The 18,116-nt window shown below is 36.7% G+C and overlaps 1 protein-coding gene and 1 long non-coding RNA gene across 7 annotated transcripts in view; one reads left to right on the forward strand and one right to left on the reverse strand.

The window, feature by feature from the left end:
* The window catches only part of tbc1d32 (TBC1 domain family, member 32), an 83,581-nt gene that overhangs the window by 37,572 nt on the left and 27,893 nt on the right, over positions 1–18,116 (forward strand). For all 6 annotated transcript variants that reach the window (XM_044168923.1, XM_044168919.1, XM_044168922.1 and 3 more), the window contains exons 24-28: positions 19–141; positions 2,523–2,631; positions 5,080–5,173; positions 5,257–5,382; positions 9,364–9,447. In XM_044168923.1, coding sequence (XP_044024858.1) covers positions 19–141; positions 2,523–2,631; positions 5,080–5,173; positions 5,257–5,382; positions 9,364–9,447 — 536 coding nt within the window. The remainder of the gene's footprint in view (positions 1–18; positions 142–2,522; positions 2,632–5,079; positions 5,174–5,256; positions 5,383–9,363; positions 9,448–18,116) is intronic.
* LOC122862982 overlaps positions 15,759–18,116 on the reverse strand; it is a 29,210-nt gene continuing 26,852 nt past the window's right edge. The window contains exon 4 of the long non-coding RNA XR_006374887.1: positions 15,759–17,809. This is a non-coding gene — a long non-coding RNA (uncharacterized LOC122862982). The remainder of the gene's footprint in view (positions 17,810–18,116) is intronic.

Below are 18,116 nucleotides of genomic sequence, written 5' to 3' on the forward strand. Positions count from 1 at the left end.
TTGTGTGTGTTGCTGCAGACTGCTCAGTGTTCTCTGCTGTAATCTGGACTCGTTTCTGCTGCTGGAGAGCCAGTACAACATCTGCTCCATGCTGCTGCAGAGTCAGAGGGAGAACGTCACTGAGCTGGACACCAATGAGGGGTATGAACCAACACAAAAATGTATGGTTGGAAATTAATAAGTTTTATTATTGTCAATTACTTAAGCAATTCTGATCTAATTATTTGTATCATTAGCGGTTATTCCCAGAGATTAGCATTATAGCCTTTTATAACTTTCAAAAGCAAAATATTAAGTTGTATTACAGTGACTTAAGTTCTGCCATAAATCCCAAATATGAATACATTCAAAGATATTAATTATTAGCCATATGATGCTGTGTTGTCTTTTTGTACAGTCCTTGACATCTCAGCCATCTCAGTATGATGGGAACAGTATCATTTAGCTGAATCTTGTCATAATGAATGTAACTGAAGTGAGAAGGTATCGAGAGACACACTAATGCCTTGTTCGTTTTGGTCTTTTCATGGGATTAGTTGACAATAAGAAAAATATAGAATAACGCCAGCCTTATAATTAAATTTAATGTAATATAATTTGAAAACACAAAGGCTTTTGCAACTAAAGGTTTCTTTGACTGCTATAAAAATGGTCTCTTCTCACTTAAAGAAATAGTTCAACATTTTGGGAATTAATTTGCTTTTTTTCCCAAGAGTGAGATGAAAGGATGAATGTCAATCTCATATCTGTGCATTAAGTATGGAGCTAGAGCCGGTTAGTTTAGCTTAGCATAAAGACTGAAAACAGGGGGAAACGGCTAGCCTGGTTCAAAAAGGTTAAAAAAAACTGATGACTCCAACCAGCATCTCTAAAGCTCTTTAGCATATTGTATCTGGTTTGTTTAGTCTGTAAACAAACAGATGTTTAAAAAAAATAGACAATTTGTTTGTTTTTGAGTTACATGCTGGAACTACTAATAGGCACAATGATGCCAAACCTGGTGTCCTCACTGTGATGACAAGCACCTAACTCCCCCTTTGTTTTTGTGTATGAATTAAACAAACAAGATATAACATGTTAATTAGTGAGCTTTAGACGTGTTGGTAGGTATATTTCTGAACTTTTAGAACCAGGCTAGTTGTTTCCCCCTACCTCCAGTCTTTGTTAAGCTAGGCTAACTACATCTTGATTTCAGCTCTGTTCTTAACACACAGACATTAGCCTGATATTGATTTTCTCATCAAACTCTCAAAAAGAAAACAAACAAGTGTATTTCTCAAAATTTTAAAACATTTCTTTAATATGCTTCTTGTACTTGGACATTCACCTTGTAGCTTTTCTACAAAGTTCAGTTTACTCTAGCCAGACAGGAAGTTATTTCACACATTTAGACATTTCAATAGTTTCCACATTGAGCACACTCAACTTGCACATAGTCATTCTCTCTCTCGTTCGGTAAAGGCTTTTTGCTTCTCTATACATCATCCTGATATGACAGGACACTTTCAAATTTAATCATTGCAAGAGCTCCTCTCTCTTCGTAATGGCTGGCAGAACTATGGCTATTGGTTATGAATGGAAATGGCCCTGAAATGCCAACTCGCATTGCATTTTGGAGAATGATGACTTGTTAATTTATTCTCCCATCTCCCGTTCTTTCCCTCTCTTCTTCTCATGCTCCCATTATCATCACAGACATCATCACCTCTTTTTTTTTTCTTTTTATCTCTTCCACCTCCTCTTTTCACTCCTGTTCAATGTTTTGTAAACTTTACTTTTTGGCATCAGATTTTTTGATTTACCCTTTGGCATCATTCATTTTTCCTAATACACAGTGACACCCAAATTCACCAAAACTACTTCTTAAGGGCAATTTGCACATTTTATTTGACCCCAACTCTTTGAGCTTTGAGTCATTTGATGATGTGCAATGTGCAAAAAATTGTCTCCTTTATTACCAATTTCAAGTCCAAATTGCTTCATCTATAAGAACTATCCACCAAGGCTGACACCCTTCGACTCTAAAGTGCCTTTTATAATTGGAGTATTCTCTGATCTTATCAAAAATTCTAACATGGAAACCCTTCTCTCTTTCCTTTCTTACTTGCCTTGCAGCATTGATATAGTCATACAAAGTTTTTTAGAAGACTTTTCAAAGAAAGTTATCCGAGCTCCAATAAATTGGGGAAGTTTTGAAGTGTTAATGAACTGGAAGGCCATAATGATTTGCACGGCCTTGTCTACCAAAATTTTATGGGGCAAAATAAAAAATTGATTTAAATGTATTTTATTCCACATATACATGACAGGCCCCATGTCCTTTTTCTTCAACCTTTTCTTTTTCTTCAAATGTCTTATGTGGTCATCTTGCAGATATGCAGTAGCACACAAATCTTAGAATGTTTATTATATCAGGACTTGAGTCCATTATAATTTTTCTTGTTTATTTCTGTTCCTTTTGCACCATCTCTTACACTTCCATCTTTGTATAATCCCCTTTCCTCTCTGTTAAACCTTCTCAGGGAGTTCATCATAGACAGTCTATCAGTGGAGAGGAGTCACGTGCTGGTTCGTGTTAACGTGGTGGGAGGTCCGTCTGAGAGGAAGCTTCCTCCTCGAGCACTGCAAGAGGTCAGCTATGCTCTACTTTTAATTGGTATAATCTATGGTTCCTTTCTACCTGTAAGGTGGATTGACTGTTTTTGGCAAGTCAAAATTGTTTTTGCACAAAAGAAAATTAGGATTAGGTGTGTTTTTATTCATTGGGGTTTCATGAACAAACTAAATGCTACACAACTACCACAACAGATGCAAGCCTACATCACTGTTTATTGGACATTTGTACTTTGATTGGTTTTTATCACATTGTTTCACAGTGCCTAGTTGTTTGTTTTTCTTTGGTCTGAACTGAGTGGAAAATCCTTTGTAAAATATAGAGAAAAATTATCATTGCCGCTGTATAAAGTGACTAAATGGTCCAATTCTTTTTCATCTGTGCTTTCATTTTTCTTTAATCACAATATTATGAAATTTTTCATTAACACAAACTAAGTCTTCACTGTGTGCACATGATCCAACCATACAATCCGTCCATTTCTATTCTGAGTTTGTGCTACTGGTGATTTTATTTCAGATGAAAAGAGTCCTACTGATTACCAAAAGAGCTTCAGTCGTTGTCTGAAGCCTGCAGCCTTATTTTACTCAGCATGTTTTGGGATATATATCAATTATTTAGGTGTTGTTTACGCTGAACGCAAAACAGGAAACTAATTTACGCTGAGGTCAAAGAAAGGGTATGAAAGAGATTTCTAAAGGGGAGAGTGTAAATTAGTTTAGTGAGTGTTTCCTTCATGTTTCACAGGTCTCTTTTATTCATCTTTTCTGTTTCTTGTAGGGAATACAGGGACCAGAAAGCTGTTAAATACATACTGATTTTGTGTGAAATGAAAAATGAATCCACTCTTGGTGAGAAATGAAAAGAGAAGCATCATTGTGTTGAAACAATGATTATTCATGACATTTCAAAGTGTCTGTCAGAATATTTACCGCCTACAAGGAGACCTAATGAATGCCATAATCGCTATTAAACATTTTCAATCGTGTTTAGACTTTCACTATATACTAATTCAAATATTTCATTTGTCAGTAGTTGAACTGTTAGATTCTTGTGTCTGCTGCATGGGACAAGAGTGTTAAAAGATGGCTCCACAGACATAGTCATGTTTTTATAAAAACTGTTGAGTATGCATGAAAGAGCTCATTCACCAGGAGGTATTATGATCAAAACTGTCACATTGTACCCTGTGTGCAGGACTGTAGGTGCCACTGAGCACACCAAGGTCATGTCCTTGGTCATATTTCTGGGCTTACATGACATCAGAGAGTTTACGTCCTGTGATTACTCAGCTATGTTGGGTTTTATAAGGCGGATTCTGATCTTATCTTAATATGTGGCAAGATAAATTATGATTAGAGGTATTTACTGTGCACCTGAATTACATAGTGTATAGAGAAACAGAATTTAGACCATAATGTAAGAAGATAAACATTTACATAAGATATAATTGAAAAGTTAAATGAATAAATAAAATCTGGAATTTCTTTTAAATTTTTTTTATTTATAAGTATTTCTGTAAATACTCTATTTAGGGGAAAAAAACAAAGTTAAGTACCTCAAATCACGTTGCATGCAGAATTATTACCTACAGCAGTGAGTCACAAAGCTGTATAGAGTTTGTATGCAATCATCAGTGCTTTATCAACATACAAGGCTCTGAGCATCTTTTTCTAACATCGTCACATCACCTGAGAGGCAGACTCAAATACCAGCAGGGATTATCGTGAGCTTAGGACACAGACAATTGGATAAAGAGGCCTGCTTTCTAAACCCCATTAACATTTAGAGCACATTATTTTGGCAAGTCACATGCTGAGCTATGACTCAAAAGTTATGGTTCTTCAAAACTGAGATATCACAAGCATAATGAATGCAACACTAAATTGCAGTGGGTTACGAAGGAAGGAAGGAAGAGAGAAGGAAAAAATATTGAAAGGAGGAAAGAACTGATGGCATACAAATATAAAACACAATTTGATAAACTACTACCAGCTCTGCGATAAACAATTGCTCAGTAATGACTTAATCTACTAGTCACTGTTTAACTGCACTATACTGTTCATAGTTTGAAATGTTTTTAAAATGCTGTCATCAAACATTGTCATCAGGCAGTTTTTAGTATAATAGATTACAAACAAATGCTAACAATCCAACATAATGACACATCAGTAACACAGCAAACTCACAAACAGCCATCGCAGCTATCTAGTCAGAGCAGTGCAGAAATGAATCAAAGAAAATAATGCAAATATGATGAATCATGTAGGTTTGAAAAGGTCTAGCAGTCATATTCACCACTACTACAGCAGACCACACAGTCATACATCTTGACATCCATGTCACCATATACATGGAGTATATTCTAAGCATGTGATGAATTTTGTTTGAATCATGTTTATAATAATTGCATTAGGGTGTAATGGTCAAATGGTCAATTGAATCACTTTATCTGTTCATTCCAGGGAGGAGATCCTTACCCTTGGCCCATGTTTTCAAGCTACCCTCTACCTCACTGCTATACTTTAGACCCACCAAAGATCCACCATAACTCACAGGGTAAGAGGAACATTGAGGAAGTTGCCAATATTAACTGGTGCATTATTGTGATTTTTGACCTATTGTTTTTTCCCATTGTACAGACTCTGAGATCAGTGCATTTCTGGAATCATCTAAAGACTCAAAGAATGAGGAGGGCTGGATGGAGATCTGCCGGAAACAGTACTCCAAAGTCATGACCTCCAAACCCGACATTTTAACTGGAAAGGGTAAGCTACTGGTTCACTGGATAACTGCAGATTTGCCTTGTAGCCAGGATTTTCGACCTCCTATTAGCATAATGACAACGTAGCATACATATTGATAATATATATTGGCCAATAGTGTTGATTGCAAAGTCAAATTAGTCTTAGCGATGACTAAGGCATGAGAAGAATAACTGGCAATTTACTTCCAAACATTTAAAAAGAAGAAGAAAAATAAATAAAGACTTAAAATTAACTGAAATAAATGCTTCTAGTAGCAAAGAAGAGCTAACCAAATGGTCACAAAGGGCGCAATCTCTGTTTGTTGATTGTCCATTAAGCCATTCTGGGTATTTGAGTCTTTGGCCACAAACTCCACTCAGATCCAGAAAGTGGTGGTAATACACCTGATGCTGTTTAGTCACTGACAGAAATGCCAGAAAGAGAATAACTTGTGCACTTTATCATTTAACAGCTAGCAATAAGAGCTAGCAAGCTAACAACTATCCATGAGCTAACACAAACACACAGATGATTGTATTTATGAACTACATGCAAGACAAAAGTTGTATCGTCTTCATGGGCTCTAACTCACACCACTCCCTCACACATACATTTAAATTCTCTCTCACCCACACAAATTATCTAGTGGTTGAACTGATCAGGGATCAGATAAACACAACAGCAGCTTGTGTGCCTTCTGTATAACCGTATTTGTTGAAATCGCTGGAGCCACTTTTCTCTCTGCCTCAAACAACAGGGAGAATGACTGCTAATTTCAGTGTAATTCCAGTGTAATTTTAGCTACCATTACCACAGTGACAGACCCTATGAGTGTAGAGGCTACTTTCACAGGCTGCTTACTGATGTAGTTAGACTTTGGAGGAGTAAAGATTATGTATGCATCCTGGAGAGACTGATGCATTTACACCTTTTTAACATCTGGCTATAATGTGTCTCAAACCCCCTCCTGAGATGATTTGGGCATTCAGATTTTAATACCTCTGAAATGCTTCTTGGATGCATTTAGACTTTTTTGAGATTGGATAGCTATCCAATCCACCCAAGACATCTGAAGTGACTAAGTAGAAATGAGTTCAGTGAGGTTGTGGTGTAAAATACATGTTGTACAATTACTGCACCACAGCTAAAGTGTGCTATACTGAGCCAAAGGAAAAACAACATATGGATCCTAGAGACTAAAATGTTTGACTGTATATCCAAATTTCATCCTCAGTTTTTATCTCTCACAGTTGTGCCCCAGTGGGTTGATCAGCACCATTCTGTCAGTTGTGTCCAGGTTACGTTTTACCGAAGGCCAGATATACAAGTGATATGTGTGCCCATGGAAACGATTACATTTTCTACACACAAATTTGTATTTATGATTTAAAAAAAAAAATATGTAGCAGGAATGTGTGCACCTCCACGTGTTCATAATTCATATACAAAATCCAATGAGCCAGCTAAGTGTGAATAATAAGTAAGGAATAATAAAAAAAGAGACCATGATCAAGATGTATTATTTGTTAAGCTTCCCTCTGCTGCTGTGGAAGTGCTATTTTATTTGGTGTGTCATTAACCACACAAAACATGGCATTTCACTTTTTAAGAAACATTCAGTGAAGGAAATGGTAGCATTTATAGGCTGACTACTAAATTAACCTACTTCTTAGGCTATTTATTGAACATTCACTTATGTCTAGCTCTGCGTATGAAGACGCAGTGATTATCACTTGTCTTCGACAGGCTTCTATGCAGCTGTAAGACGAAAATGACTAAGTATACAATCTCTCCATCGAAACACTCATGATTAGAACTGTTTGCACTGTTCACTACCTCACTATCTTGTCAGCTTATTGATTGCTTAATTGTTCTCCCTCAGCATGTCAATGAGATGCCTTCATTTGTGCTCAGTCACTGGGTTGCATTATGATCCGCTCTCATTGGGTTTTCTAATCTGGCAACCTGTGAAATGATCTCTAGGCTGCACTGCTGTGTACAAAAAATATACAGCTTTTTTTTTTTTTTTTTTGTACAGAAGCATTCATTGCTTCGTTGCATGTTAAGCAGTTGCGTGACTTCATTAACATCCTATTTCACGTAACAATTTATAAGAGAGTTTTTATGTTGACTTTTAGATAATGAAGGAGAAAGAGGGGCTCTGTGAGAAGTGCTAAAGCCCACACACTCAGATATAATATTATGACAAAACTCAAACAACAAGCCCATTCTATCACCACATATTAAACATCTTGATTGCCATTGTACAATATATTATTTTTTTAACACAGCTAATATTTGTGATATAGCTTACTTCCCATGGTGCCAGTTGAGAAGAGTCCTTTTTGAGTTCAGGACCAGATGAGTTAATCTATATTCAGCTTTGGTGATCACAAGTTGACTGGAGGAGAGCCAAAGGCAAATGCTGAGTAGGAAGTGGCTATCAATAGTCATTGACTAGCAGTTACACATGAATGAAAAAGTACATAAAATAGATTCAAAATAGATAGTAAATGAATTCACTGCAGTACTTCAAGTGGACCAGAAGTGCTGTTATTTTACATATTGGCATTTTAGTACATTTAAGGGCAAATTATGGGGTACTTGGATATTTATATCGATGATATAAATATTAGAAACACCTAATATTTCTCACTGCATTACAGTTAAACAGCACTGCAAATTACAGCCTCCAAAAAACCATAAAGTTTAATAAACACCTCTCTAGAGCAGTTTTAACAAAAACTGAACATTATAACCTTCATGAAGGTAAGATTTATTACAGGGCTTTTGTGTTAGATTACATGAACTTTAGCTAAGTGTACCTAATAAACTTGAAGCTGACTGCACTGTATATAAAAGACACCACCAGTACGCTTTGCTAATGTTCACATACAATCCTGTATATTTGTACTTAAAAGAAATTGAAAAGTGACAATAATTCTTAGAGATTTCAAATGAAGTATTACATTCCTGTGCAAAACATAAATGTATTACCTTCAAGAGCCACTGTGTAGAAAGAAAAAGTACATTTTAAATGCCAATTGCTCAACTCACATATGTATTAAAAAACAGTAAAAAAGTGCACCTGTTATTTTTATTATTTTTGTGGAATTTTAATGGCTTCTCCTTGATCTACTATTTAGTATGATATTGAAACTGTCATCAGGAGGACACTCTTGAGTAAGGAATAATACAAAATGCAAATATTAAGTTAGTGATACTGTGAAAATACAGCTGCCAAGTTTAAAGCTACTTTATATACTAGAAAGAGTCAGTGTAGTCGATGGCAGGATATTCACACAGAAAAGGTGTTCATCTAAGTTTCATCTAAATACTCATTAACCAAACAAGAAAGGTATGATCAGCTTAGAATCTCTGTGAAAATATATATAAATATGCTCCTGTGTTGTTGTAAAATGATCTGTATTACCTTTACAAGAGGCCTCATCACCCAGTGTTTCTCTCTTATTTCCACAATTAGATCTTAAGTGACTGTGGGTGGTTTCTTTGCCTGGCAATTTGATATGACACTAAACGCAGGGTTTACTCTGTTGTCAGTTTACTCGGGGGCAGTGAAGTCGTAAATAGATATGAGCGGATGCACATTTGCAAAGTGTAGTGATGGTATTACTTTTTTGCAGCTGAGCCATGATCTTCTGTGTCAGACACTTATCCATCCTAGATTTAATGCTGCTTCATTTCTGAACTGTGTAAATGACTAGTGAACCTTTTTGGACATTTTTCTTTTTATGCCAATGACTCAGTGATTGCTACATTAAACACTCATACTGTATAGTTCACAGGAAAAGTTCTTTTCAGACCACTTCCTTAACTGGGCTGCTTAATAGCGTACACAACAGGATATTATCCACATTCTATAAATAGTTGAAGCACAGGAGCTGAGTATTTGAATTTGTAAATTGGATTTTCTTTGAACTCAAGGTTTATTGTAGCTGTACTAGCATACATTTTATGTATGTGTCTGTTTTTTCTCCCCAGTGCTGGCTGACCTTCTGGAGAAGGTTGTGGCCCATCTATCCAACTCTGCCACCGAGTGCTTCTTCTCTCTGGCTCAGTACAAAGGTCAGTGGAGAAGAGCAACACATTCAGTTTGCTTCTTGGCAATTAAGTCAAAGGAAAATAACTAAAGGGCACTCTGTGGATCAGTGAAATAAGCCAGATTCTTTGTACATGTAATGCCTTATTTTGGTGGAGTGTATTCCCACTGTCACTCTGTTGCGGCAACTCCCAGGCTGAAGAAGAAACATCTGGGCCCACCACCCATACAGTTAGGTGTGGAGGTCTGGTGCGTTGTCAGTCATGTAGCAGGCAAAAGTAGGGACTGTGGTGAACTGAAGCCTGTAAGAAACTGGCTCTTAGGACGTGGAATTCACCTAGTGACCCACTGCTAATCCAAGATGTAGAGTGATAGACGCCCAAAGTGATACAATTGGGTTCAGGATTGAGGGTGTCTGATGTTGTACAGAATCTAGAGCCCTCTGAGACAAATTTGTGATTTTTGGCTATATAAGGTCTTCAGCTCCCACCTTCAGAGTATGTTTTCCTACATCCCAACTGGGACTCCTGAATCAGCTGATTGGTATCAGGAGATCTGATCAGGACTACAGCTTCGGGGAAATTGTCCTTAGTCCTTAGAAAAGGGATGCAGGGCTTTAGCCAGGCTGCTTTCAGCAGGTGGAAGAGAACTGTTGACCTTGACTGGAGCGATTGTTGAGCTGTGGAAGGAACAATTGAACCTGACTTGAAATGCCTGACTGACATAAAGTTGGAAAACTCTGGTGAAGTCACTGAGTTAGTCAAAAAGCTCAGCAGTGCCAGGGCACCAGGAAGCCTGTTGCACCAGCTGTGCATAATTTCAAACATACCATAGTTCTAATGTAAGTGAATTTTATGTATATCTAAATGAAAAGGGCTTGTGCCAGACAAACTAGTTCAACCGTAAAGATTAGTTGTTACTAAATATTTACACCCACTAACTGCCAGGTGTAACTGTTGTGTAACTAACTGAAACAACTGACAAAAAACGATGCTAATATGTGACCCGTTTAGACTGATGAGTAAAAGAATATTGCCAAACATATCTGACCTGGAATTTGAAATGCTGCAACTTAAATGCTGTGATGGAAATCTTGAAGATTTTAAATTACATTTCACAAAAATAACACAACATATGTAAAATTACGAAATGTTATGCCAATAGCATTTGGCTAAATGCTATTGGCTAAATAAAATAACGTCAGTTAGGTAAGCATAATAGATATTTCCCACTTATTATAAACTGTATGAAAACTGCTTACTCTGAAACACATATTTCTCCATGTATGGAGAAGTAAATAAAACAAATAACCTACATGTACAAAAGATGTATTTTTTGCGTCTCTAAAACTGTAATTTTTGGAAGTTATGCTAGCTTGTGAATGTGACTTCCTGTTTGCAGAGTTGATTGCTCTTCATAGGACAGCGCTACAGATTCCTAGCAACAGATTTACACATTACTAAAGTCTATAAGACATTTCTTAAGCTTTAATTGTGCAACCCAATTTAGGAAATCACCAGTTTGAAACTAGCTAATAGTTACTTAAAACATTGGAAGGACTTTACACACAAACTTAGTAATGGATTTATGAATAGCTGGTGCAACCCAATCCAGGAGTGGATCAGAATGGATGAGAGTTGTCTTGAGATGTTGAAGGCTCTGAATATTGTTGAGCTGTCTTGGTTGACACACCTCTTCAATGTTGTGTGGAAGTCAAGGACAGTCCCTGTGGACTGGCAGACGGGTAAAAAAAAAGTGGAGAAATTCCTCCTCATTTTCAGAGCAGTGTTTTACTGCAGGTTAAAATGAGTTATGTTTCCCATATTAAACAAGTGAATGATTTCCGTAGGTTGGCTTGTTTGGTAGCCAGTGGGCTAAACAACCTGATGAGACTGATGGCAGCTAGACAGAAAAGCTGCTAATTAGTGAATACCCAGAAAATCTTACAAACTGTAAATGTTCCTAAAGGTTCTAAATGCATATTTCTGTCTTATTTTACATGATGTTTTTACAAAATACATGTAAAAGAGACTATAGTAACATCATGCCCTTCACCTGAAAAACTCTTTTCACAAGTTGTAATAACAACAAAAAGTAGTAGTAGTACTTCTAACATGCAGCACCAAATTCCCTCACAAATCCTCTTAGTAAGTGTTCCCTAAATAAATGGAATTAGTTCTTTATGTTTAATCAAGTTTAACATGATACCTGCCATATTAGCTTAAATAATCACAGCCTTAGCATTGTTATGGAGTTGTCTCAGTACTGTATGTTTTAAATCAATTCATCACTGGAAATAATGAAAATTACATTTAAATTGAATCAATGGTGCTATATGCCCCTGCTCAAATAATGTTTTGATGTCTGTGCAATCACCTGGCACTGATTAGTAATATGATTATAATTATGATACTGCCACTGCCTTGTGCAGAGATCAGACTGAGTCAAGTACAATTTTAATGTATTGATGTAGAGCAGAAAGGCAAGAGGTTTACAGAAACACAAAATACAGTGAATAGCAGAAGGGGAGAAAAAAGGAGAACACTATGACTGTAGATAAAATTAGGAAATCTGTATCATCTGGTCAGTTGCTTCTCCCAGACAAAGCGACTTAGAAATGAACAGTCACATTTATATAATGTAGGAGTTAGTTAGGATTGTGACTAGTTAATTAAAGCATCACATTGCTTATGTGTTGCAACCTGCATCTTATGGGGAAAAGTAAGAACACACTACTACAGAGCATGGGATGTAAAGATGCAGCATTGTAATGAAGCTCCTTGCTCTACATATTTCAAGAACGATGCAAGGCTTTGTGGCAGCAAAGTGCGATGTTTTTTAAAAAAAATTTAAGTTTAAGATAGGTTTGATCCTCACCTGTTTTGGTAATTTAGTGACTTCACATGAACTATTATAACAAAATAGCAGTATAGGTTGTGTCAGTGAAGGTCAAGTGGTAGAGTGCAGTTTTATTGTGTAGAATAACCAGGCTTTTTACCTGTGCTACTAACTGCTCAGACCAACTGAGCCAACAACTATCAGTATTATTAGTACTGTCTCCATAGGTCTCCCAAAAGTAGCACCCTCCTCAGCAGTAAAGACCTTCCTGCAATTATTATTCTACTGAAACACAATACATTTAACTCACTTTTGCAATTTAATGGATTTTTATGCAAATGCATTGCTTATGGTAATAGCTTGTTTCCTACATGATGGCAATATAAAACATAACCCTTTTTGAAAAGTATGTGTTGTATTACAATAAGTGCAAAACAAAAGTTACTTTTCATGTTGATGTCATTTATGTAATATTCCATTTTTACTGAAGCGGAAAAATATAATTAAATCATATTAAAATCAGCCATGCCAAAAAGCCAGAAAGCATTTAGATTTGTCATACTACGAAAGAGTTGGATCCTAGTTTGTTTTTACTCTTGTCCCAGGCAAAACATAGTCCATTAATCATATAGTTGTCTTTTAACCACAATCATTGTTTTACATTAAATCTAGTCTCCCTAACACTTACTGCAGTTAAATATGACTCTTTTATATTGTAGCCATTTAAGCCATTAATAGAAGAAAAGTGGGCATGAAAACTGAAATAACATTAACAGTATATAAGCTATAAAATGGCACCCTCTATTATAGAAAATTCTATAGTTTTGATTTGGTGGCTGATGAGAGGGTACGCTGGAAGCCTGACTGGGAGTGATGAGAAGATAAAAGCCAGACCAATTTCCTGTCTAGCTTTTTAAAAAATCAGACATTGGTCTGGCTACCATATAGTTGTAAAGTTGTTTTAAAAGTTCATGGTAGCTCCTCTTAACAGATCATCCATTTAGAGTGACAAATTGATCGTAGTGCTGTCCAAAAGATGCTTTGTTTATTCCACTTCCATAATAGTCTTCAGTTGTATTCAAGAATTTTTTATGCCTTTGGAATCTTTTTATATCCCTCTTCTAATAATAGACTTTTATCAGCAATTTCTAAAAGATGTTATCTCCTTGTTGTCCATTCTTGTCCTTACACACATACACAATGCAATCTAGGTTTTAATTGATCTAATTATAATCACTTCAGTAGATTTGTAGTGTTGACAAATCAGCTTTGTGCATGTTCTAGTTAGTACATTGTCAAAAACGTTCATTGTCAAAAAAGGCCCGAGTAATGCATGTTCTAGTTAGTACGTTGTCCCTTTGACCATGATTTTACTGGTTTATATATCCAAATGATAGTGAGGCGACTTGATATACAAAAACTGACAAGATGGAGATGAAGACTGTAGATCTTTCAACTGTCAGAGATTCTTCTACATTGTTAGACAATGTTAACAGTGGCTTAAATATCTCTGATCTGCAACACTACCCACAATGGCCAAATACAACCAGTGAACATGACTGATTCATGGCAATGTTGGATTTCAAAATTATTTTTGCACCAATGTGTTGCAGTACCTTGATTTGTCAGGTACCCAATTTGCTCGATCAGACATTCCTGTCTAGTTATTGTATCCATAAACGTTTTTTTCTCAGTTGATTTTCTAGAAAATATACTCTCTCGTGATATACAGTACATATTTTGATAACATTACAAAACCCATTCATAGTTGGAGTTAACTGCTATGTCGCACAAGGCATAAGTATTGTTGCAATGGTTACCTGTGGTCTCATACACTTTGTACCGTAATTTAGAATGATAGTTAAACTGTAGACTGGAACTATATTTGAGGTGTCTTGTTTGAAATTTAAATGTATACCCACCAACTTCATCAAAAAAGAGCATTTTCCATGGTCATGGTACATTAGGATGTTATTGTAGGAATAAAGGCCCGAGTAATGCACATTTTAAAATAGTGTGCAGAATTTGATAGACTTTATAAGAATGTATGTTTATGTATTCAGACAAACATCCCTGAGCTGATGAAGAAGAGCAGATCATTTGTGAGAATAAAAGAATTCAGTAGGATCAGTTATTATGAATTAGCAGACAGTAGGAGTCATTTGTTGCAAGGAGACGGCTAATAAAAGGCAGCATCTGTCTGTAGTGTCTCTGAAAATGCAGTCTAAATAATGAATAATAGTGATTTTCAAAAGGATCTCTGGAATGTGTTCAGTGTGCTTTTATTCATAATGGATTTTTCAATGAGGAGAAAGACTTGTCAGCTAGGCTTTTTCCATTGGAGTCTGAAATATTTTACCACAGTGTATTGGATGTCTTTTATCAGTGTTGTCTCTGTATGTCTATCAGTACAGAGGCATGTCTCCTCTGAGGCCACACTGATGAAGAATTCTGAGTGTTTGTTTTGATGATTTATTTATCGAAGTTAACTCACACACTTCAAAGTTGTTGATTTTTCCACTTTGACATACATTTTTTTTATACCCACTTCATTTTTAGAAATCAGTCATACTCATTTACATAATTGTATTACCATGGGATACTTACAGGGTCTAGTCCTCCCACTTTACACATAAGATTGGTAGAAATTTGTCTGACCAGTCTAATTAAGATTTTTAAAGTTTTCCTAGTGTTTTGCATATACTCAAAAACACGCAAATTATACGTCAAATTCAGTCAAATTCAGACAAAAGATACAGGATGGATGCATGGGCTTTGTTGAAAAGGAAAGAAAGAAAGAAAGAAATAAGCAGCTGGTTTGGTAGGCAGTTTGCTAATAGATATAGAATATTCCAGTGGGGGACTTTCGGATGAACTCTGAGACTAGTGCTTAAAATGATTTATGAAAAATTGAAGTGGTGAGTGCAACGTTAGCATCATCCATAGTCAGAATGGCTACATTTATTACATTACATTACATTTATTTTATAGGACCCAGGTTCATAAACACCAGAATTTTTCTTTTAAAGATCCCCTCCAGACATGTTTTAAGACGAAATAAAATAGTTTGTGTGTAGTTAAAATTTCTTTAAAACACATAGTCCTTTTCCTCCATTGAAAAATCTAGAATCTATGAATATGCAAATATTGTCTATTTCAAAGTTTAACTGCTGGACACAAGATGTCTCCTACTTCACTTAAAAGTCCCATCTCAGTATGTGTGCACCAGAGGTTTCATGTTTCCACATCACACTTGTGTAAGTTGGATCTTAGACCGCGATTAGCTTCCAAACTACTTGTGATGTCTCAAAATCCTGCTCGTAAGTACACGTGTTGAACTGAGATTTAAGGTGAGCACAGAGAAACTTTCCTCCTTCAGCCGATGAATGTGAAAACAGCCTTCTAGTGTCAAACTCTGCACGTACATCATTCACAATGAAGCTCAAACATCCAAGTGAAGTAACAAAAAGCTACACACATTTTTTGAGTGGAGGGGGACTTTAATGGACTTCAGATGTAATGCACTGCAATTCACATGTATCATAATAGCTATACATCACTAGTTCTGGGAAAGTTCTGAAAACAGTTTTGGACCCACTGCTCCAGCATTATACCAAGAATCAGTTACAATATGAAGTCGCTATATTATCCTACGTCTCTGAATCTCTTCAATGCTTTAAAATGAAGGTTCTCTGGTTCTTTCTATTTCATATTCACACAAACACACAGACTGCTATTTCATTTCCCCCTCTAATATTCCTCCCACCAAATAGCCTCTGAGGAGACCAGGCAGCTGTCATGACTCTTGTTGAATTCTGCAATCTGCCAGTTACATTTGTATATAAGTGTGTGCGGCGCAGGGAAACGGGTGCTAGGCAGCGCTTAGTGTTTGATTGACACTGACTACAGTTTCAGCCACTCTGCCCTACTTGAGTGCTCCCATTGTATGGAAAGAGCAGACTCATTTGCCAAGTATTAACCTCTGTCAGTTCAATGTTCTGAGTTGTATCTCCTCACCCTTCATGGCCCTAACTCCTGAGGGCAGCTGTCCACTAATCTCATTTATTTCAGCTGACCGTTGAAATTGGTTGGCTGGAAACAAAGAGAAAGCACCTTTTATGCGACGGTTACATCTTAATAGCACAGAAGGAGATCTACGCTTTCTCAAATGAATCCTCATTTAAATAGATTTTCTCACCACATTCTACCTTTGGTTTAAACCCTCTTCTCTTCTGTATTTAGCCATACCTGGAAAAACAGAAGTCATTTCAATTCAATTAAACGTTGTCAGTATACTTGCATACAAGGAGTCATTCCAAGATAACTGAAAAACTGAAGAAAAAGACAGTTGTAATTAAAAATGTATAGAATATTTAACAGTGACAGATCCAAAGATCCACAGTTCCAAAAGGCAGGATAATTGGGTGTTAACATACTGTACATACAGACATGCAGGATATTTTAAAGAGGCAGAATCATTTACGTACTGTGATATATAAAAAGACTGTACATATAGATTGCATGCAGGAAGCAGTTAGTGGCTAGCTGAGTTCAGTTAAACAACAGCCTTATGAAAAAGCTGTGTCTGGATGTACTTGGCCTGTAGCGCCTCCTGGAAGACAGTGTTCAAAAGGTTGTACTTGGGTACAATTTTGGGATACTTGTACTCTACTTGAGTATTTCCACTTCGTGCAACTTTATACTTCTACTCCGCTACTTTTACTTTTAATAATTTAAGTACATTTCGGTGATATTACTTCTGTACTTTTCCTTAAGAAGGTTTTTAAATGCAGGACGTTTACTTTGTTGTATTGTTACTTTTACTTAAGTAAATGTTCTGAGTATTTCTTCCACCACTGGTAGTCTCTATGAATGGATGGTACCTGGACTTTAATGATGTTACTGTAATGTAGTTTGTTAGAAAGCTCTCTGTCATGCTGTGGAAGAAGTTGACCAAGAACTTGCTGCACCTTTTTAACCACAGAGGACCATGCGAGGTCCTCAGAGATGTGGACACCTAGGATATAAAACCTGGAGACTTCCACCTGGATGTAATTTATGTAGATGGGGGTGTGTCTGCTGTTTTTAGACTTCCTGAAGTCCACAATAAGCTTCTTTGTTCTTGCTGATGTTGGGTGCAACATTATCAGAGCTCCAAGGTGCTTAACCTCCTCCCTGTAGGCCGTCTGATTGTTGGTGATCAAACCCATTAACCCAGTACTGTGGTGTCATCCACAAACTTGATGATCGTGTTGATGAGGGACTAAAGAAGGGGGCTCATCTCAGACCCTTTAGGGGCTCCCGTGCTCAGAGTTCAGATGCAGGATGTACTGTTACTGAACCTGACAGTCTGAGGTGTGATAGTTAACTTTTTTGGCAGAATTTTTTTTCATCCTCAAATTTTTTTAATTAAGATGGAGGATGTACTGTACCTTTTTGAATAGCAGTCCTTGTCATTGCTATTTCTGTTGTGGCCCCAGTCTGGGCCTTTGCTGTGGTAGATGGGAACTTGGCCATCCATACATCCTTAGGCATGAAAATTTAAACCACCTGAAAAGATGAAAACTGTATCAAACACCACTGGAACAAACCACTACTAGTAACTATGTCTTTGCAGCTGATTGACAATCCATGTTGGATTTTATCCTGTGACACTGGAGGATGCTGTAATTCTTTATTCAAGGATGGTACATGGTAAAAGGACTGTACTTGTATAGCACCTTTCTAGTCTTCCGACCACTCAAAGTGCTTTACACTATATTCATCCCATTCACACACTGATGGCAGAGGCTACCATGCAAGGTACCAACTGCTCATCAGAAAAAAAACTAATCATTCACACACCGATGGAGCAATT

The sequence above is a fragment of the Siniperca chuatsi genome, linkage group LG16, assembly GCF_020085105.1.
Source record: "Siniperca chuatsi isolate FFG_IHB_CAS linkage group LG16, ASM2008510v1, whole genome shotgun sequence".
Lineage (NCBI taxonomy): Eukaryota > Metazoa > Chordata > Actinopteri > Centrarchiformes > Sinipercidae > Siniperca > Siniperca chuatsi.